At 32.3% G+C, this 21,696-nt stretch overlaps 3 protein-coding genes across 4 annotated transcripts; 2 read left to right on the top strand and 1 right to left on the bottom strand.

The window, feature by feature from the left end:
• LOC105170313 (probable ubiquitin-conjugating enzyme E2 C) lies at nt 391-3,347 on the top strand. Its single transcript, XM_011091019.2, has 6 exons — nt 391-743; nt 875-902; nt 2,049-2,279; nt 2,591-2,654; nt 2,746-2,805; nt 2,938-3,347. The coding sequence occupies exons 1-6, from the start codon at nt 616-618 to the stop codon at nt 2,991-2,993; spliced, it is 567 nt and encodes a 188-aa protein (XP_011089321.1). The 5' UTR covers nt 391-615; the 3' UTR covers nt 2,994-3,347.
• Nucleotides 4,451-8,184, top strand: LOC105170312 (syntaxin-71). The gene is made up of 9 exons (XM_011091018.2): nt 4,451-4,706; nt 4,835-4,960; nt 6,524-6,674; nt 6,765-6,850; nt 6,935-7,003; nt 7,094-7,138; nt 7,225-7,287; nt 7,377-7,453; nt 7,946-8,184. The coding sequence occupies exons 1-9, from the start codon at nt 4,551-4,553 to the stop codon at nt 7,956-7,958; spliced, it is 786 nt and encodes a 261-aa protein (XP_011089320.1). The 5' UTR covers nt 4,451-4,550; the 3' UTR covers nt 7,959-8,184.
• Nucleotides 8,935-10,837, bottom strand: LOC105170825 (NAC domain-containing protein 18-like). 2 transcript variants are annotated; one of them, XM_020696631.1, is made up of 4 exons: nt 10,615-10,837; nt 10,238-10,521; nt 10,068-10,142; nt 8,935-9,807 (listed from the first exon to the last, which is right to left on the bottom strand). In XM_020696631.1, exons 1-4 carry the CDS (start codon nt 10,793-10,795, stop codon nt 9,184-9,186), a joined length of 1,164 nt encoding a protein of 387 aa, XP_020552290.1. In that variant the 5' UTR covers nt 10,796-10,837; the 3' UTR covers nt 8,935-9,183. The 2 variants fall into 2 exon arrangements, with proteins under 2 accessions (XP_020552290.1, XP_020552291.1); XM_020696632.1 differs by lacking the exon at nt 10,068-10,142 and having other exon boundaries at nt 8,941-9,807.

Raw genomic sequence — 21,696 nt, 5'->3', positions numbered from 1 at the left:
CATATAAAAAATGACTTCGTCTCTTATATATAAGAGGTATTTTAGTTTAAAATAAACTAAAATATTGATCAAAACGACTGAAATCAATAACCAGCAGTCCCGCCCACACGTTGGCACCACTTTTCATCAATTTGTAATGGAATGAATTTTTTTTGCTGAAGTTTTAAATAAAAAAAATCTTTTTACCTATTTTCAAAAGAATAAAGAGTTTCTTTTTGTTAATTTAACAAAATACATGGGGTAAATTAAAATTTAGCCAATAGGAAAGATGAGAGAAAGAGGACGCACCGCACAACAGCCCCAGCCCCAGCCCCCACCTTTCCCCACATCCTGATGCGAATTGCGATGTGACCCATTCTCTTATAGCACTCGTGCAACAATTTCATACGCTCTAAGACTTTTTCTGAAATATGCCAAATCCATCAAATACTCTTCACTTCCCCTCAATTTCCCTTTTCTCTCTCACCTTTCTTCACTTGTCTGTTAATAATTGCAGGGCCAAGATATATATGCAAAGAGCCCACAAGCCGGACTCCACAATCCGACCCACCGATCCCTGTTTGCTTTACTGTTGATTGTATAAAAAATAGTTGGAGTAAATCGAAGGATTATTTGATGGAGGTTCGAGGTGAGGATGATGTTCAATCACGTCATCGTCAAGAGCAGCAGTCTCCGCCCACCCCATCGTCGAAGCAAGTCAAATCTTCTCCTAATCCTGTTGATACCAATTCTGTTACCCAAAGGTGGAGTTCTTGATTCTTTTTTGTTTTTTTTTTCTTTAATGGGTTTGTTTGATTGAATAATTCTCAAGAAAATGAATCAAGATTGGTGCTTTTATTCTTGTCGTGGTTTTGATTTCGATGTGTTTGTGCAGGTTGCAGAAGGAGCTCATGGCTCTCATGGTATGTTTGCCTTTAATCAGATGAGGACTGTGATTTTACTTCTTTTATAGTTTTAGTGGTTGATGATTTTATTACAGTGGGTTTTGGTTTTAATTGGGTTATTGGAAGAAGAAATGTGTTTGTCAGTTAGATGAAGGGAATGAAAGAATTATGATGTGCCAGTGTTGCAATTGGAGTGACTTATTTCCTAGATTTGGTTCATTCTAAATGCTTCAAGGAAAATGATTTTAGAAATTGGATGGACAGAGACGAAAATAGAATTTAATGTTTCATTGTTACAACTTTTAAGCTAGATATTAAGGCTGATTATGTGATAATAGTGTCTTAGTTTGTTTTGTGCTTTCCATGGAACTCCAAAAAATGCCAGTGTTGTTTATCTTTTTATCTTGTCTTGCTCAACGAAGAATTTAATCTCATAGAGGTTAATTTGAACCATCTGTGCTTTTTTATCATCATATGATGAAGTTGTAATGGACGACAGCCACAAATAGATTTTTCCTACTATCTGCTGAAAGAAAGGCTGAGAAAGCCACTAGTCATCGTTTTCTTGTTGCCTTGGATTCTTTCTTTCAGTATTTTCCGCTATTCAGTAATATATGTTACTATGTGATTCGTCTCTGACAAATTGTATATGTGTACTCTGTTTCCTTGAGAACAAGTTTTGAGAATACATACCGTTTCTGCCTGCCGACTATCATTCTTTCCAAGAAACTGTAACCACATATAAACCTCAAGAAACAGAGCTGTGTGATGCTGAACTTTATCATGTAAAGTAGCTCAAAGTAACCAATGAATGTAATCAAATTGAGAAGAAGATATTACAAAATTCTTGTAATTATACCGTAGAACTACTTGATTAGACCATTCAAGCTTCAAATGAAAGTAAATTTCATGTAAAGTTGATTGAAGTTACTTTGAAACCATAAAATTACAAGGAAACTGCTTTAAATTTGGATACATGGACAATGCCAGACTTGAGGATATTTTCCATTAACAGCTAAATAATTATGTGGAAACTACGGTTAATTTGTTTTATGAAGAATGTTTAATAATCTATAATGTGAGGAAGACCTCCAGTTGCTCGAGTAATGTATATATTGTTCAAACCAAAGCTGTCTAATTGGCAATTGTTATGCATTTGTGTAGATGACTGGAGGCGACCTGGGAGTATCTGCCTTTCCTGAAGGGGAGAGCATATTTACTTGGATTGGCACTATTGAAGGTGGCAGAGGAACCATGTATGAGGGTCTATCTTACAAGCTATCCCTGCGATTTCCACTCGATTATCCTTTTAAGCCTCCTCAAGTTAAGTTTGAGACAATGTGCTTCCACCCAAATGTCGACCAGTATGGGAATATTTGTTTGGACATCCTTCAGGTACTTAAAGTAAATCTGGAATTTTCTTTTTTCTATCTATTGTCTTATTCTTTTTCCTCTCGCTTTTCGTATTCGTGTACTTACGTTACTATATGCCTCTTGCTTTTTGTATTTATGTACATATGAGACTCTGAGTATGATACTATATACCTCTTGCTATTCGTATTCGTCTACTATCTTTTGGAAGTTCTTCGATGGATTAGATGTGAAAACACCATACACATGGATAATCCCCACTGCAGAACGTAAAGGTCATGCCTTAATCTGCATTGTTGGCTGTAGATAATGCGTGTTTTTATGTCTCTTTGCAGGATAAATGGTCTTCAGCATATGATTGCAGAACAATACTTTTGTCAATCCAGAGTCTATTAGGAGGTCAGAGTGATGTTTCTATCTTTCAGTTTTTTTGTCGTATCTGGTTCAGCTACGTTCTTTCTTGCTCTTACGCTCTCATTTTCACATTCAGAACCAAATACCGAGAGCCCTCTCAACAGCTTTGCTGCTTCACTTTGGAAAAACCAGGAAGGTCTGTTAAATTTCCCTCTTTTCATCTCTCTCTCAATTTTGTTATTCAACCATGAGTAGTTCCAACAAGCGAGGGCAGTCGGTTTGATTTGACAATTTGCACATCAACGATTCTTATCTTCTTGAATTGCAGAGTACAAGAAAATGGTGCGCAAACATTACATGGCTGGAGAATCATTCGAGAACTGATCCTCATGAAATCTCATACTACAGGAGTACCAGGCTGCATTTCCTCCCAACAACAATAAACTTCATGATGGAACACAACATTTGTAGGAAAAGAGATTAAAACCGCAGTTTGTTTCTCTTCTCTTTGTGACTCTGTATTCAAATCATATAATTTTCATACGTCCGCTGTATAGTTGCAGGATATTTCACTGTCGGGTTCACTATTTTAGTCCATTTCTCCAGTTTTTTCTACTCAATCAGAGGAGATTACCTCTCGTCCTGTCCCCGAATAGATCATTATGTCCTAGCTGTTGATTATGATCATTGTCGGGCTTATTTATTTATTTATTTTGGATTTGAATGCGGAATTTGTTCCATGTGAAAGTTTCCATTTGGACAAAAATGTATAATTAAAATAATGAGACACTTTTTATTTAATATTCCTATTTGTTTGATTTGGAATAAGGTATAATAGAAAGTATTTGAAACTTAAAGAGGAAATAATGAGGGAATTTAGGAGTGCAGAGATGGGAGAAGCACATGCGGATATTGTGAAAAATTAAGTTAAGGATAATAAATACTTATCATATATTTAGTACATGCTCATAATCATAAAACATAAACATTTGTTATATGGTTAATTTGATGTGATCGAACTAATTTTGTGTAAGAATATTACTTTAAATGTTTAATAAATACATGACTTTTTATGGTATATATAAATACATTTGCTATTGAAAAGCAAAATTTTACGAATACACCTTGGGATAAGACTCCAAAAGTATTTATGTAATTAAATTTAAATATCAAGAAGTATTTGTGTAATTGAATTTAATATCAAAATGTATTTGTGTAATTAAATTTAATATAAGAAGGATATCTATAATTCTACCATATAAAAAGTATTTGTATACTTACATTTGATCAGAAGAAATATTGATCTAATTTAACTTCTTTGTCCTGATTTCAAATGAAATTGAGTTCGAACACAATATTAGGGCTTGAAATTGAAATTAAGTTGAATTTGAGAGTAGATGAACCGAACCCTAATGCAACTATGGATATAGGTGGATGATTAATTAATTTTATTTAAATTAAATTACATTAGTTAATTATATAAATATTTTCTGTCATTTTTAAAACTATAAATATACAATTTACGGAGTTGTTAGTGTAATGTACTTTAAAAAATATTTGTGTAAAATTTCACTTATAATGGTGTATTTGTAATTAAAATTACAAAATCCAAAGTTGCATTTATAATTTTATGAAAGATTGAGGGCTTTCGTGTGTAATTAGACCAAATTACAGGGGTGTTAGTGAAATTTAATCCTTTTATTGTTAATTTTCATGTTTGTGTCGAGAATATCATTCGCGCGTATTTTGTAGCGCCAGTCGTAACCGGCATTAACGGTGAACCCTCCGCCCTCTCCTGCGTCAAGCAAAATAAAGGAAAAATGCAAGGAAGAGAAGAATTTCACCATTTTTCTCATTCTCATTTTCTTCTCATTCCAAGAAATCAAAGCCCTTTTTCCTTCTCCCCAAAGAGAAAAGAAAAGGACAAAGATCAGAAGAAAAATGAGCGTGATCGACATTCTGTTCAGGGTTGATTCCATTTGCAAGAAGTATGACAAATACGACGTCGAGAAGCTGCGCTCCGAAAACGCCTCCTCCGATGATGCCTTTGCCCGCCTCTATGCCGCCTTTGAATCCCAAGTTGAAGCCACTCTCCGGGTCTGTGTTTTTCTAATTTTTCCGTTCATTAATTTCCACTTGTAATTGTTGATTTTGTTTTATCTTTATTTTGGTTGGTGGTTATTTTATGTGATTGCTTTTCGAATTTTGAAAATGTTCGTCTGCAGAAGTCGGAGGTGGCGGCGGTTGAGACAAATAGGGCTGCTGCGGTGGCGATGAATGCGGAGGTGCGGCGGACGAAGGCTAGGCTCATGGAAGAGTTGCCTAAGTTGCAGAAACTTGCTCAGAAAAAGGTCAATTTCTCTATTCTTTTTTTTTCCCTTTCCCTCACCCCTCCAAAAAGAAGATCATGTTGTTGAAATTTTTGCAAATGTTTTTTACGATGTTTTGAGTATAGAGAGATGATAAACTTTTATGGATCATTGTTTGTATTCAATCTGTTTAAAATGGAATGGACAATTGAGGTAGTACGTCATGACTCATGACATATGGAGAAAGACCAAAAGGCAAATCACACGTTAGGATATATAGATTGGGTAACATTTAAAATTGTACATGAGTTTTGCCATTAATGAAACTTTGGAATTTGAGTAATTGCAAATGAATGTACTCGAGTTTTACCATTAATAATATCATTTTGGTACCCATTTAATATTTTTTATTATGTTTCATGTAATAGTCATTTTATCCTTAGATATTAAAATAAATATTATGTAATATCGAATTTGCATAGTTTTCTATCAATATATTATGTCTTTATTTAAATCGTTTGACTTTCATTTTAATTATTTGGTTTTGAAGATTATATTTTTATTATTTTGATATTTTTTATATTAATAGTCAATTCCATTCAAAAAGAGATTAAAAGTAGCAATCTTGTTCTAATACAATAAAATATAGGACACAAATATTTATTTGTCGTTAAAGATACCATTTGACTGCAAAAACTTAAATTTAGATTCAAGAGTTTAGATTATAAAATTTCAAATTTGATTTCTCTGAGATTGCAATGCAATTTGAAATTTACTTTTAATATAATTTATTACTAAGTAATGAGTTATCTATTATTATCAAGTATAGCAATAATCAAATGTAAAAAATGAAAGTGAATTGTTTCAAATAAAGACAAAATATAATCAAAATTTTCTTTGGCCTATTAATATTTTTTGGAAGATAAAGTAATCTGTGCGATTGATGTGTATATGCTTCTCTTTTATGAGCCCGGCAGAAAAGATTTAAAAAATGTGAACCTCCTGTTCTGCTTGTCCAAAATTTTCTGTTTTCCCTTCTCGTCAAAATTTTGAGAAATTGTGGACACCATCAAATATTTATCACATTCTTAAGGTGTAGGAAGCCCCTGAGGTTTCTAGGGATCACCAAACTATGTTTGTTAAGAATCTTGGTTCCTTCCTAGTTCCTTGAGGAAAACAAGAAAAGGCGTGGAAGAAACATTGTACATTAAATTAGCTGACAAGAGTTTACCTAGTACAGAGAAACAAGGAGCAAGAGATAAACTGCAAGCGTTTTATCTTGAACATTCTTGAAGCTACTGCAGCAACAGTATCAAATGCTTCATTTGGTTTCTTGGATATCCATACAGAACTCCCCATTTGTAATGCTGCAACTCTACTTTATCCACCTTTTTACAAATGAAACCTCCTTCTTCTATTGAAATGGCATAGGCCATAGAGAAAGCATAATAATTTTAACAAAAACAATCAATCTGATAACCAATGAACAAGCTTGAACAGGTGCTTTTGACCAAACGGGGCTCCTTCAGTAAATGGACTGATTATGTTGCAGCTGAGGATACTTTCTGATATTGATATGTTTGACTATTAATACACTGCCAACAGGTGAAAGGGCTTACCAAAGAAGAACTGGAAGCTCGTGTTGAGCTGGTTCTTGCACTTCCAGAGAGAATTCAAGCCATACCAGATAGCACAACAGCGGGACCCAAGGGCTGGGAAGTTTCATCATCTCATAAAAACATAAAGCTCGACTCTGGTAATTATTGATGCTGATCTTTCTTGTACATGGAGCTCGTGATCAGTTGATTATACAATTTTTTTTTATGACATTATATATCTATATCAGATGGTAACTTTGATGATGAGTTCTTTCAACAAAGCGAAGAATCAAGTCAATTTAGGCAAGAGTTTGAGATGCGGAAAATGAAGCAGGTTTGCATTTTTCCACTTTGTCTTCAGAATATATCTGTAAGCATTATCCAATTGCCTTATATAATTAAATTCCATCTCATGCAGGATCAAGGTTTGGACATAATATCCGAGGGTCTAGATGTATTAAAGAATTTGGCAAAGGATATGAATGAGGTTTGCTTCTTGTATTTTCTTTTCCACATTTGATGCTACCATAGAAAAAGAGACTAATTTGTTTCGCCTTCTTCTCTTTCCTATTTCCAGGAACTGGATAGGCAGGTGCCCTTAATGGATGAAATTGAGGAGAAGGTCTTAGCATTTGCCCCCTGAGGCCAGTAATATTCTTGTTGAGAAAGAAGAATTTATTTAACCTAAATATTTTTGTTATCTTACAGGTGGATAAAAATGCAAGTGACCTGAGAAATACTAATGTTAGACTGAAGGAAACAGTTAACAGGGTAATTATACATATACTGTTTCCTAATTGAAAAGGTTTTCTTTTTTTCTCATACACGTTCTCCTCCTGTCTTACATCAATGCGTTGCAGGTGAGGTCCAGTCGGAACTTCTGCATTGATATCACTCTGATGTGTATTCTTCTCGGAATTGCATTCTACTTATACAAGTAAGTAGTCTGGCCTTTGATTGAAAGTCATGATTCCAGATGCCTGCCAAACGTCATGTACATACTAATTCAGATGGGCTATAGTTCATGGTTTTGCGAATGGTCTTGAGCCTTGGTCCTACATCACTATGCTATTAAGATGACATTTTTGTTTTTTTAATTAAAATGTAATCCTTCAATTGGGTAGATAAAAGATCGCAACATGAAGTTAGAAGTTATGCCATATGCTAGACCTCATCCTCTTCTTCTATGTGTCCTGTGGCCGGGGGTTGGGAGAGGAGCTCTGCTGGTCAGCTTCGAAGGGGTTCTTCCAAGATACTACCAAATATTCTTTGTGCTTACTGTGTGCTGATCTGTTTAAACTTTACTTTTTAATGTGTTACTATATTGGAAATAATATACAGAATCCCCACTTTTTAAGTAATTACTCTATCTGCTGTGAAGTTCTTGCTCAAATTCTTGTACTAACTGAATGTTACTTCACTCATGCAGTGTGCTTACCTGAGTGCTTCCAAAGATTCGACGTGTTAGCTGGATTTCGTGATCTCGGGTTTGCTCCTTCACATGTATGTTTAGTGTGTCAATCTTTATCCTTTGGTTTATCCCAAATTTAGCAGGCACCTTTGTCAAAACTGGCTCAATTGAGCTTGGACTTTTACTGTTGGTGGATGAAATAGTACAATTGCTTTCTTATCCTCAATGAAAAATTCTCTATTAATTCATTTCCTTCATCTGGTTTATTGTCTCTGATATAGTTAAGCCTTTTCAATCTATTTCTATCTTTAACAGTAAATCATTTGGGAGATTTCTCAAGTTCCCCCATATGCAGGACACCGTGTAATAAATTAGCCTCAGCATTTCTTGCTTTGTAGTCCTTCACCTGCCAAAGCAAAGGACCCAAGATTTTATGGTTACTTAAGAAGTGGTCATCAGGCTATAACCCAAGCTAGGTCATTGGATGATTGTTTTATGCCCATGTGTAACTGCGGATGACCCAGCATCAGCTAAGCCATAGTAAACCTATTCTACTATCCAACCAGTGTTGTGATTCCAATTATACTCATTTTTAGAATTGTTTGTTAGAGCCAATCCAAGCTGATTCCACTTCATGTTTCTCAAAAACAGGAAAGCACGAACATAGCTAACACCACATCCTTCATTTCCATGTTCCTGTATCAGTTCGCTTTTCTGGTTTCTGGTTGATGGAGTCAATTTCGTTTGGTTTCTCCTACATCTAAAGAAAGAATCTGATGCTGCTTCTAAGAAAACTGATTATGGAAAGGCCAATTTTTTTTTGTGTCAATGAACTTTAAATTAGTGGCATCGTTCAGTTGTCTTTATTTCCTGCACTCCTCTAAATAGCGCAAATTGAAGATTGGTAATAAAGTTGCCTGACTGAGCTTTTTCAGTTGGAGGCCTTTGTCTTATTTTGCTTCAGTATCTTATGGAACTCGATGCAGTATTTCTGGGGAAAGAGGAAACAAAAGAAGATAAACAACAAAATCTTGAACGCTGGACCTTCAGTTTGATGTCAGCAAGATCCATAAGATTTCATGTTATTAACATATTACACACATAAGCATACGAATTGTTACATACAAGTTTAGACCTTAGAGCACATATACACATGATTACGTAATCAATTTTGCATTTGAGGCACCCTATAGTATGCTGCAGGGTCTTATTGAATCTCGAATGTGGCAGAGGTATCATCGTACTGTTCAAGCTAATTAAAATGGATTGCTCCTTGGGAAAGTTGGTTGTTGTAGAAAGTTTTCTGATAGAGCTGGCATATCAAGTTCTTGTAAGTTGATATAGGCGTGCGGTGAATAATTAGGCCCGAACCTGTTACCTTCAGACACATGTTGATGATACGAGTTTGTACCCGTTGTAGCTACCACTTGCCCTGATCGAGAGGCCACGGGTGTTTGCTCATTGATTATCATGTTTGTAGGCTGCTGGATATTTGTGCATCTATTCTCCTCCATAAGTTTACCTGGTACTGAACCAGAGAAACTCTGGAACAGAGAAAATGTTGTCTGAGTATTCCATTTTCCAGATATGGGCTCACATATTGTCGTGCTGCTGTTTCCGCTTCCATGGCTTTGAAAGGTTGTTCTGGGGATAGTTGCAACCCCAGGATCATGTCCAACAAGGGATGAATCTATTAGGTGATATTCACTTGATATCATATTATTTTCGAGCATATCTGCGCTGTTTTCTGTGTATACTGAAGGGAGCTCCTCAATCTTGGGTAGATACTCAAGAAATTCATCAGAATTCTGGTCATCCTCGTGTGCATTCTTTGACGTGTTGCCTTTTTGCTTAAGCCGACATAGTACCCAGTCATCCAACTGAACGGAATTCCAAAACTTTTGTTACTCATTCTTCTGGTCTAGATTATAAGAAATGTTATAACTTAGATTATTTGGCAACTATAAGTTTCATGTATTGTTCAGACATTAGGTTGACTAAGAGTTCGGAAATTGAATAGTGGACGACAAATGGGACTACAATGTTGAGTAAGTGGATTTATATGATTATCTGTGTCTCTTAGTTGTTCATTTTTGTATAGCTATCCTTTTATATGAGACTTAACTGACTGAATCTTTACCTTGTGAAGAATTTCTGACCTTCCTTTCTTCTGAAAAGAGTATGACTCTACAATTTCATGTATGCCTTGAGCTGCCTAATAATTCTCTGATTACTTATCTCTGCTTTTGTTATTTGAGAAATGAGGAACTATTAATTAGTTGATTATGACAGAGAACAGAAAACACTTACTCTCATGGACCCTTTGGAACTTAAAGTACGAGTAGCATCAGGAAGTCTGTACTCGGTCATGGCCCAATCCATCTTGAGACCCTTCGGTGGCTTACCTTTGTAGAAAACAAGATCTCTCTTGACCCCGATTCTTCTTGATCCAGTCGAGCTGAGAATTGGCTTATCGATTCCAGTAGCTTTCCAGTAACCTGATGCAGCTGTCCGATTAGGCCTCCCTCCATTTGGGTACTTCCTATCCCTCGGGGTAAAGAAGTACCACTCCTTTCCTCCAGACAAAGAGTTCCCTGTATTTTGGAGACAATGGATAGAAGAATTAGACTTAGCAAATCCTATAAGAAAAATGATGTCAGTCGAGAAAAGATAGAGAGTGAACACACTAGGTAGATCCCAAGGGTTGTAACTATATAGCTCTATATCAGTAATCATATCTGCTGGTAAAGGAAGAGACTTCACTTTCCTTTGCAGGTAATAAGTGATTAATTCCTCATCAGATGGGTGGAATCTGATTCCGGGAGGGTATTGGATGTATTGAATATTTGGAATAGGGCTTTCCCCCATGGAGAGTATCTAATGAGGGTGGGATTGGCTAAAGTGTGTAACTTTGCAGAATAGTGCACCTCTGCATTATAAGGTGCAAGTGCTGATGCTGACATATCCATAAAATATTAAATCTATGGAGACCGGAAACTTCTGTAAGGTTTAAGAAATGACCAAGAAATTGACGTTTTTGATGTGTATGATATGATGGAACGATGGTCCTTACGTGCTGTTTGGTTCTCCCTGCCTCAACATTATTTTGAACTTTGTGCTTGCTTGTCACACTGCAATCTGCTATTTTTCTTGCTTTTGTTTCCTGCAGTGGGATTTATATGTTAGTTCTTTTGTAATATTATACATATCGATTGGGAAAAATAGCAAATGAATTAGTCGTCTTCTCATGTCTTCTGCTTTCCTGGTTCGTAATAATATTAGCCCGATGGATTGGCTGTTGAACTTGTTTTCGTACAATTTTCCTGTTACCTCAAATATCAACCTTAAGATCAAATTTGTTCATATACCGAGTACTATTATGTTTGCATGCAAAAAGTTTGAAAAACAGGCCGATTATAATAACAGCAGGTGATCTTAATACGGATAATAAGACTGAAAACGATAGCTTGAGATACTGCTTTATACGCCCACAGAACTTATGTTCTTACAGAATACTTGGAATATATTATATCCGTATGGATGTTTTTCTTTATTCTATTATATATGTTCATAGTTAATTCCGAGCCAAGGTTCATGGAGAGTGACAAACATCGTCTTATGTATTGACATTATTGAAACAAAGTGACAGAATATAAATTGTTGCCGAAGGATTTCCTGTTGTGGCATGCACAGGTTAAATGTTGTCTCCTCTCTTAACCTTTGCGCTATCCTTTTATTGTCTGTTGATATATTTTTTAATCAGTGGATGTTCATACAATATAGCCATATTGTATTAGCTGCACCTGTGAATTATATGGTAGTAAACTATGTGGATTTGTATGTGGTTTATGGCCGACTGATGATCAGCTTCAGTATAGAAGAAGAGAGATTCAATGACTTTGTATTAGAAATAATTACATTTAAAATCCCTGATATTTATACAAACCACTCATGCTTTTGCAGAATTATAAAAATTATACATAGCAATAGTTTGTATAACAATGTTCATATTTCTGAGGATGTATGTGTAATTTTTCGAAAAATAGGATGGTTTGTGTAAATGGTATTAAATTTCTAGTTGGTGTACGCGTAAATAGGCGTAGTTGTTTGGGGTTTAGATGTAATTATTTCCTTTTATTATAAAAATCAATGTATTATGTAATTTAGGATCCCGAGACATGCGTGGGAGCCGTCCATTACAAGCTTCAACTATGATTAGTTAGAAGGGACGACTGAATGGTCCAATAATAATACTTTATTTCTGTGACAAATTGATTATGAATCGAGTTTTATGAGAGTTGGGGAATCATTTTTATTCTCTTTAAAGAAAAAGATGATCAACTAGGAATTGAAGATGATCCACTACTTGGGGAAAAGAATGTCAATGACAAGATTCAAGCTACGATAAATAAAGTATTAGTTTTATTTTATTATTAGATTATATTCTCATAAATTTAATGATAATGAAAATGCCTACACAAGTTGTCATAATTGTAAGTGGGTGGTGTAAACTTTAGTGTTTATACATTTGTTGATCGTTCGAGCACACGTACACAACGATATGGGGAGTATGATTTCGTATTTCTTTATTATTAATATACATACATCTGTCATTGATAACAATGCGATAATTACTCTACAATAGACATAATTATTAAGTTTATTCTGAATATCAACATTACAATAAAAATAAAAATTAAAAATAACTGTATACACACCCTCTATACACTCTCAGAACATCAACATCATTATATAAACTATCTTATTTTTTGGCTGTTAGGGATGATTTTTGTAATTACTCAAAAGACAGGAATGACTTGTGTAAATAAATTATAGATCAAGAGGTATAAATATATCTCTAAAAATTATTATTGCTGCCAAAAAATATCGACAACAATAATTTTGACTTTGTCAGAAAATATTTTATCTGATCTTTTCATTTGTTTCTTAAGACTTGCAAGGCTGTTTCTTTTAATTCAAAAAATGGAGGGAAAAGGACCACTCTTACGACATTATCCTTAGAAAACATAGAGAGAGTGAAATTGCAGGTAGCTGGATAGTGAAATTCCCTTGGAATCAACAATTGACAATCCCCATGTCTGGATATTGTCTCTTAGCTCAACTACTTTTTGTATGAACACACACAAACACACATATATATGTGTACGGGCAAAAGTATGTGCCCCCAATCTTGTTCCCACCGAGCCACATTGTCGTTTACGTAATTCGAAAACATCATTAATATATGTTCTTTCTTTGGTCTGTAATAAACCCCAAAACCATATTCCAGGATGAAGTCCTAATTTGGTTTTACAGACAATTGTTCACGAAAAATAATATCTATATATATGTACTATTATAAAATATATATATATATATATATATATTTTTCACTCACAAACTGCTTTTTGTGAAGTCACTACATTAATTTTTTGTTGTGTCGATAATATATATAACTTGATTGTGTTGTTATTTTCAAATTTTTGCTTTCTTTTTTGGTTGAATTGTGGTGTGTTTGTTTTACATATATATTTTTTATTTATAATATAATTTAAAATATAAAAAATTATTTATTATATACAGAAGGCACCACGACGATCAAGTTGACCAGTTTATTAAGATTAAAAGACAAGTTGCAGTGTTGTGTATTTATTTACATTCTTAGAAAGCACCTTTTTATAACACATTAAATCCCTTAAGCCAAGTGTCTATATGTTGAAAATAAATTTTTTATGTATCACTAATTCTGCGATATCCATAAATAATTCAAAAATACATACAAAAATATGGTATCACTAATTGTCTACGTTTATGTATGTACAATGATCCAAGATAAAATAGTACTTTAGTTAATGGGATCACTTGTCTTGATTGTACTTGATTATAAAGATTTGAAATCTATACCGAAAATGAGGGATTGTCGGACTTGTCAATACGGCTCACAACTAAAAAATTTATAGTTTGAGTTCGAGCGGAACAATGTTTAGATGTAAGAGCTAAATTTAAAAAATAATTAACACGTACTGATCAATTTAAATATTTTTTAAAATATTATAATTGCATAAGAAATACGAGTTTTTTCCCGTACGAACATATCCACCATAATGTATGGAGCCCCTCCACAAATATTAGCCACCACAAGACACAAGTTCTATATTTTTGGAATTAGTATAAAAACAACCATTTTAGAGCATCGTTCAAGCATAGTTTAGTTGGTGAAATTAATATCTTGCGATCATGATAGTATGTGTTCAAATTTCATCAATGAATGAGCGTAGATTTGATTTAATAGTAATTATTGGTTAGTTTCGGATATTTGATATCGATAATCAATATCAAAAACCTTATTACAGATTTATTAAAAATTAACTTGAGTTTGACGTGTCATAGACAAGACTTTTATCCAAATACTATGTCGATTTATAAAACCCATGTAGAATCGAAAAATACAACATCAATACCTGATGTAGCTTATTGTTGGCCAATTGTGATTCTGAAGAAAAATTTTAATCCGGACCAAGTTTGGTTGTATGTGAATCAATTATATAGCAAGTGTAATATACTTGTAGTGTGGTTGGTGTATAGTTTAAAAATTATGATCGATCACATGACAAGTATATCATACTTGCTTTATAATTAATTTGGTTCGATTAAACTTGATTCGAGTAAAACAAAAATTAAGTCCGAGAAAATATCACTGCTCTTTGTATCCAAACGTTTGGAAAGTAATTAATAAATCTGAGACTGAAAAGGCTTTTGCAATAGGAAAACAGCCTCAAAATTGTGGTTTAGGCAAAAATTGAGCATCCAAATCACTTTGTTAATCATGAAATGGGCTTTCAAAATTAGTATCTCTGTGGACTTCACAAGTTTGAAATATTAAGGCCCGTAAATGTAACTGGGCCGGCCCAAAGCCCGATGTTGAACTTGTGATTTTTGAAAGTTGAGTGTTCGCCAAACGAACCACAGTGTTTCGAATCATTTTGGATAAATTACACTTTTGATCCTTCAAATTGACTTTGGTTCCAAAAACATTTTTGGACATGATTTTAGTCTCTAATTATTTAAATTATTATGATTTCGGTTCGTAAACTTTTTGAACCACTATTTTGTTCCTAATCTTTAAAAAATATTACAATTTTTGTCTTTACAGTTCCCTCCTTAACAGTATTTTTAAACACAATTTTAATGATTATACCAAAATCGTAATTTGTAAAGATTAATGACCAAAATTATGCTTATAAAAATCAATTTTGACCCAGAGTATAGAAACTAAAAGTATAATTTACCTATCATTTTCGGAGAACATCCAAAATGGCAGTAGTAAATCGCAAATTTTAAATGAATAAGATACTGTCATGTGGATCTGTATAATTTCTAATATTTAAAACTAACTATAAATTCCAAGGTGTATTTATTATTTTGAATTTAATTCTTTGATTCTATCATTTAACTCTAATTGGACTGAACTCGAATGTGGGATAATGTATTAGGTCTCGGACTCATCGTATCTTTGATCTATTGGATCTGGGCCTATATACTAATAAGAATAAATACTTAGGTTTTGGTTTAGTAGAGTTATCTACCACTAGGGTTTTGATTTTCCAAAATGTCGCCATAATTTTTATTTTTTTATTTTGCCTTTTTGGAAAATTCTTATTAAAAAGTAATTTGATTAATTTTAACTATTCACATGATAAATGGAATAATTATTATTTAATTATGATCAATCATACTTTCAATCAGAGCCGTGGAATGATATTTAATATTCTCTCTCTTCTCTCGATTAAAAAAATTAAAAAGTATCAAAAAACAATATTGAGTGGAAATTAGCTTAAATATGGTCAAAGACCCTTCTGCTACTTCAATCTCTCTCTTCTCTCTCTATTTCTTTTGTAACTGTTCAAAGACAGATTATAATTTTTATATATTATATTTTTAAGAATAAAATAACATTATCATTCATTCATAAAAAGTGAAAAAATAGCATTTTCTCGTCTAGTAACTTAGGATTTTTGGACTTTTGCCCAATTGATTACGGGGTGGTCCTCACTTTTGGTCATATACATTTCCGTAGATTATCAAAGGAAAAAATCACATGCTTAGCACGTGGTCTTCAAGTATTGAATTTGAAAATCTAACGGCCACATGACCTTGTCCATTAAGTATTTAACAGGAAATTTGCTATGTGGAATCAGAAGTGCTACTTTTTAAAAGTTATTGAATAAAAAATGAGAGTCCCGCAATCAATAAAACTAAAAGTGTAGATACTCTAAACTAAGGGATGAATAATATCTCCCCAAAAAAATTATACACCAATCCACAAGGGCATCACTTGACCTGTATACAATATATGTAGTTGATTGCAATTTCATATTGTTTTGGGAATACATATTAAACTTTGGAAAAAGGAAGTTTAGGACAGTATGTTGAAGGGTGTGTGTGAGTGGTTGTGACAACATTCTTGGGAGATGAGGAGACTTAGGAAAGAATCCATGTCCACCAAAATAGGAACTTCCGAAAGCTTCAAGCCAAAAGTGGTTAGATTACTACTAAAATATGTTTCAATTAATTGCCTTTTTCCCCCCTTAATTATTCAGTAATTAATGCCATCATATGTTATGGATGCTTGGTCATGTTTGGTAATGCCAAAAAGTCCAACCACAAAATGACACGTACACATACTATCTTTTAAAAATTTCATTACAACAAATACTTTTTCACTTGATTATTAAAATATATCTATTATGAAAATATTAACGAGTCATACCACGTTACTATAATAATACAAAAATTACTGCGACCATTATACGATTCACATTGTTAATTGGTACTTTCATACTAAATCTATACGGAAAAAAACCCATCATATAACTATAAATTGTAGGCCGAAATTAGTATATATATGTGTGTATTAATTCTTGTTATTCACGTATAGGATAAATTGGTTTATATATAATGCAATATTTTTTGGAAATTAAATTTTAGGTCGCTATTTGATTAGGTATGTTTGGTTTGAATATAATAATCTCATTAAATAAAATAACGACATGTATGATTAATGATTCATAGTGCACTTAATAGCATGAAATGGCCAATGAGGCTTAATTTAATTGGTAAAATTGAGGCCCCATAATTTTAGAGGTCATGGGTGGGTTCGAATCCTGTCATGTGTGTGTGATGTTGTCTATTGCATAGTAGGAGTTGTTGTCTACTGTAATAGTAGGTGTTGTTGAGTATGATATGGTTATTGCAATAGTATTGATGCCGATAGGAATGATTGTAATTATAATCAATTTTATTTTAATTAATAGTAATTCATCACTTTTATTTTTAAAAAAAATAACATGATCGACGTGATTGATTCACATTTTAAAATCAAATAACCAATTATTTTATCAATAAAATATTACCTGCATTCTGTGTAACTAATAAGGATAATTACATAAAATTTTAATTTCTCGTACTATATAAACATAACTCATATTATATATTACAAATTCCTCCCACCACTCAAGCGGAAACTTATAAAATATAGAGGGTGTCGGCACAATTGATCAAAATGAATAAATCTCTTTGCATAATTGTATTTAAATTAATTAACTTCATGCAGCTAGCGCCAATTATATATATAAAATATTCTGAATTATTATATACAGTCAACTTGGTTTGTATATAGTTGAAATTTTTGGGTTTTAATACTAAGTAACGTATGTAATTAATAACCTAAATTAACAAAGAGACATTGATAGATGATATGGGGACAAGAAGTCCCCTCCTTTGAGTGACTTTGTGGAAACATGTACATAATTATGTACTACATAGCTTGACTTATATATGTGTGTGTGCACTAAAACTACATCTCATGACTGCAAAAAAGTTGTCCATACACTATTCTTTGATCTCTTATGCTTTGTTTGGTTCTATTTTTTTTTTAAGTGACTTTATGTGTTTTTGTTAATTAGACCGCTTTATATAGAGATGTGTGTGCGTGTTTTTTTTCAAGATTTTTAATATGTTTGATTTTGTATTAGTGTAAGATAAATTTAAATAGACTTAATTGTATTTACTGCCTTTAATTTATATAAGAAGGTGGCAGAATAAGGGCTTCAGATATAAGGGTGACAAATAGTAATATATGTAAGCGCTTATGTGGCTAATAAAAAATTTAAAAAGTATCAGGTCAGCGAAAATCCCAAATAAAAAAAAAAAAAAATCTTAGTTTGGTCCACCTCAACAAATTCTGGTGGACAATGTCCTCCAATTGCCAAGAATGAACTAATTCAAGGTTGCTATTTGTTATTCCTATATCCGAGGTCTTTATTTTGCCAATCACTTTATATACGGGAGAGCAAATACAATTAAATCAATTAAAATATATATTGAATTGTACGTTTGTAAATGGTTCCCATGCTAGAGCAATCGTTGCAATACTAACCAAGAGTCCTCACTCGGACAATTTTTCATTATGAAAAAACGAACCTATGACAACCTAATTAGCCCAGATACTATAAAATTGATATACATCGACTACTTCTGTTTTAAAAGTGAGAACTATATATATATACTAGCAACTGTGCATGTAATTTAATCTTTAAATTATATAATGTTAAGACAAAATTCGCATCTAAATCAAGTTTAATTGGACCGAATTTATTACACAACCAATATAGTATATTTGTCATATAATTGATCAATTTTTTTTGAGCCGTATAACAAATATATTACATTTAGTGCATTATTGAATCAATTCTGAAAAGAGTTTAAGTGACGCAGCGTGACGGTAATGCTAACATTATGGTAATTTATCATTTAATTGAAAAAAATTATATGTATGAGAAATGGAGGGCGTAATAAGGAAGTGAATGAAGGTAATAAGAGGGGAGTAGGTGAAAGAAGAGAATGAAATGAGGAATTATTTAGATGTGTTTTAGGACAAGAGGGGTCCCACCCATGAAAGCTTGGTTTGTAAAAAGGCAAGATTCTTTTTCCTTGTACGTACCTACATACAACTCTCTTTCTCCTCTTCTCTTCTCTTTCTCTTGGAGAGAGAGAGAGAGAGAGAGAGAGAGAGAAATTTAGAGGGAATTAAAAGAATTTTTGGAGAAACGTGTGGGTCTCGTGGGCTACTCGACATTTGGAGGGGTACCACTCATATCTTGTCTTTCTTATCAACTTTTATCTCTTCCCTTTATTTCCCCAATTTTCCTCAACATGCACAAGATTTTCCTTAATTATATTTACATATATATATTTATTTATTTTTCTCCATATTATATATTTATATAATATTTTTTTATTATTTTTTTAAAAAAATTATGATGTATTATATTATTTAATACATTCAAATTTAAATATGGTTCAATAATTAAGATAAATTACAAGGACATCTTCTAAAGTTTATTTTAATTACAAATAGGGCAAGATGCTTTTTTAGTACCATAAAACAAAGACAGAATTTAGTTTGGTACCACAACTATGGGAGGTGTGGCTTGTCATCCAATAAAACTCATGATCACATATTTTTAGTCTAAAAAAGTTATGTGCGTTTTGGTTTTAGGACTAAAACGGCGTTGTTTGGAACTAAAAAGGCGTGTGATTTTTTGAGACTTTTTAGGCGTGATTTTGAGATTTATGGGACTAAAATCGTTACTTGCCATTATTATGGTACCAAAAAAAATTCTGTCCTTATTTTATGGGACTAAAAAAAATATTTTACCTATTACAAATCCCTTCTTATTGTTTGAAAAATTACAAATACCCCTGAAATTACAAATATCCTTACAAATATCTTCCTGCAATGAGCTATCACAAGGATGTATTTGTTAAGGTACTTATGATTTTAGGGAGTATTTGTAATTATAGCAAACTTGAGGGGAGCCCGCTATAATTTATCCATTCATTAATAATTTAAAGGCAAAATCTTGTAACTATAGGTCGTTAGAACTTTTGGCCATATAACTTACTTTGTTTACACATTTAGTCATTTTTTGATGAATTTAGTCATAAATATCTGACTTATAGTTATAAAACAAAAAATAAAATCTACTCAATGTGAAGAGAATTAAAATTATCATATTCGTGAAACTCGAACTATATATAGAGACATACACCGATGTTCGTGAAATTCAAACTCACAAATTTTCTATTATGAGGTTTCAACTTTACCAATTGAGCAAGGGTTCATTGAAAAATTGTACGATATGTTGTGGTTAAAAGGTCACTTTAATTTAACCTACTTTTATGTCTTTTTTTAATTTAAGGGTCATTTTCACATTAGATAAGTATATTTATGTGAAAATTCAATGAGATTTACAAATAGAAAACTATTCTATAGATATAAAAGATTTATTTTTGGAGGGATGCTTAAGGAAGCAACATGTTTAATCATGTATGAAAAATATCAATTCAAGGAAAACCAATTGCATAATTATTGAAATTGAGTTGAAATGAGATAATTTGGTATCAACTTATTCCTGCACTTTTTTTGTTGTGAAGCTATTAGATGTATTATTAAATTTGACTATTATTTAATTATGTTTTGAAAATTATTAAGTAATTATTTTTTAATACTTAATTATTAAAGTAGATAAATACCTGCATTTGATCTCAAAATTTCCGGAGAGATTAGATAATAGTAGCAATTTATAACAAGTATTTCTCATATATGATAAATATATATATGTGCTCTTAATTATATATAACACGTCGAATCATATCATGTGCTCTTATCATTTTGTTTACAAACTCAAATTTTATATATAATTAAAAAGAAATCAAACTTTATCGCCATAATTTAAAATCTTACATCCCAAAAAAAAACCAAAAGAATTGGAAATTTTCTCCTCCTCAAAACTGAAAATTTTTGGGCACCGTGCTGATGCATATCTCATCCTCATGTAAATTAACAAAAATAGAATATATATATATATATATATATATATATGAATAAGACCAATATTTTCTTAATTATTAATATATATTAAATTTTTTTCACCTACTCTCCCACTGTGCGGTCAGTTCTTCACGAGACGGCACCGTATAAATAATGTTACTCGTACTTTTCCTCACAAATTTTTTTTAAAAAAGAAAAGGGAAAAAAAGAAAAAGACAAGAAGCTTTTGTTTATGTTTGTGTGTGAGAAGAATGGTCCAAAAACAATTATGGCGTAATCATTTTCACCGAATCCTGAGCTGACTGTAAAGTCTTTTTAACTTTTCTTTCTCTAACCTTTTTGTGACTACTGCCTGCCTATATATACCCTATACATATATATATACACATAATTAAATATACACAGTTTATGTAAATTGTTGTTTAAAAGTCGTAAATAGTTTTGTGAATGTATATAGTTTGATCAAGTACTCATGATCTTGGAAAAAATGAAAGGAGTATATTTTTGTTTTGTAATTAATTATTATGGTTAAAAGTAAAAATATATATATATATATATAGTGAGTACTAAGCTTGGATATTAATTGTTTCTTTTAGGTTGGGCAGAATATCTTATATGCATGTTTCTATGACTAATATTTTGATCATAATTGAAAAATCACGGAATGTTGATATTGGTGGTCAAAATTTAAGTTTTTATATTGTGTAGATAAATTGTATTAATTTATCATTATTTTAATTTATGTCGTAGTACACATTTATAATATAGAAAAAAAAATTAACTAATTTATTTGGTTTGGTGAAATTGATTTGTATTATTATTATTATTATTATTATTATGGATGGGTAGCTGATCCTCAACTCTGCGATCTCTG

Source organism: Sesamum indicum, linkage group LG9 (assembly GCF_000512975.1).
Source record: "Sesamum indicum cultivar Zhongzhi No. 13 linkage group LG9, S_indicum_v1.0, whole genome shotgun sequence".
Classification (NCBI taxonomy): Eukaryota; Viridiplantae; Streptophyta; class Magnoliopsida; order Lamiales; family Pedaliaceae; genus Sesamum; species Sesamum indicum.
The sequence above is the reverse complement of the archived record's forward strand: the minus strand, read 5'-3'. Positions and strand labels throughout refer to the sequence as shown.

Excerpts from the sequence above, each read along its gene's own strand:
- LOC105170313 (XM_011091019.2), top strand. The coding sequence starts at position 616 with ATGGAGGTTCGAGGTGAGGATGATGTTCAATCACGTCATCGTCAAGAG. Across the intron at positions 744-874 it reads ACCAATTCTGTTACCCAAAG|GTTGCAGAAGGAGCTCATGG; the intron begins GTGGAGTTCTTG and ends GTGTTTGTGCAG. Across the intron at positions 903-2,048 it reads AGGAGCTCATGGCTCTCATG|ATGACTGGAGGCGACCTGGG; the intron begins GTATGTTTGCCT and ends GCATTTGTGTAG.
- LOC105170312 (XM_011091018.2), top strand. The coding sequence starts at position 4,551 with ATGAGCGTGATCGACATTCTGTTCAGGGTTGATTCCATTTGCAAGAAG. Across the intron at positions 4,707-4,834 it reads AAGTTGAAGCCACTCTCCGG|AAGTCGGAGGTGGCGGCGGT; the intron begins GTCTGTGTTTTT and ends GTTCGTCTGCAG. Across the intron at positions 7,139-7,224 it reads TGGATGAAATTGAGGAGAAG|GTGGATAAAAATGCAAGTGA; the intron begins GTCTTAGCATTT and ends GTTATCTTACAG.
- LOC105170825 (XM_020696631.1), bottom strand. The coding sequence starts at position 10,795 with ATGGGGGAAAGCCCTATTCCAAATATTCAATACATCCAATACCCTCCC. Across the intron at positions 10,522-10,614 it reads CAACCCTTGGGATCTACCTA|GGAACTCTTTGTCTGGAGGA; the intron begins GTGTGTTCACTC and ends TCCAAAATACAG. Across the intron at positions 9,808-10,067 it reads GGTCAGAAATTCTTCACAAG|TTGGATGACTGGGTACTATG; the intron begins GTAAAGATTCAG and ends AATTCCGTTCAG.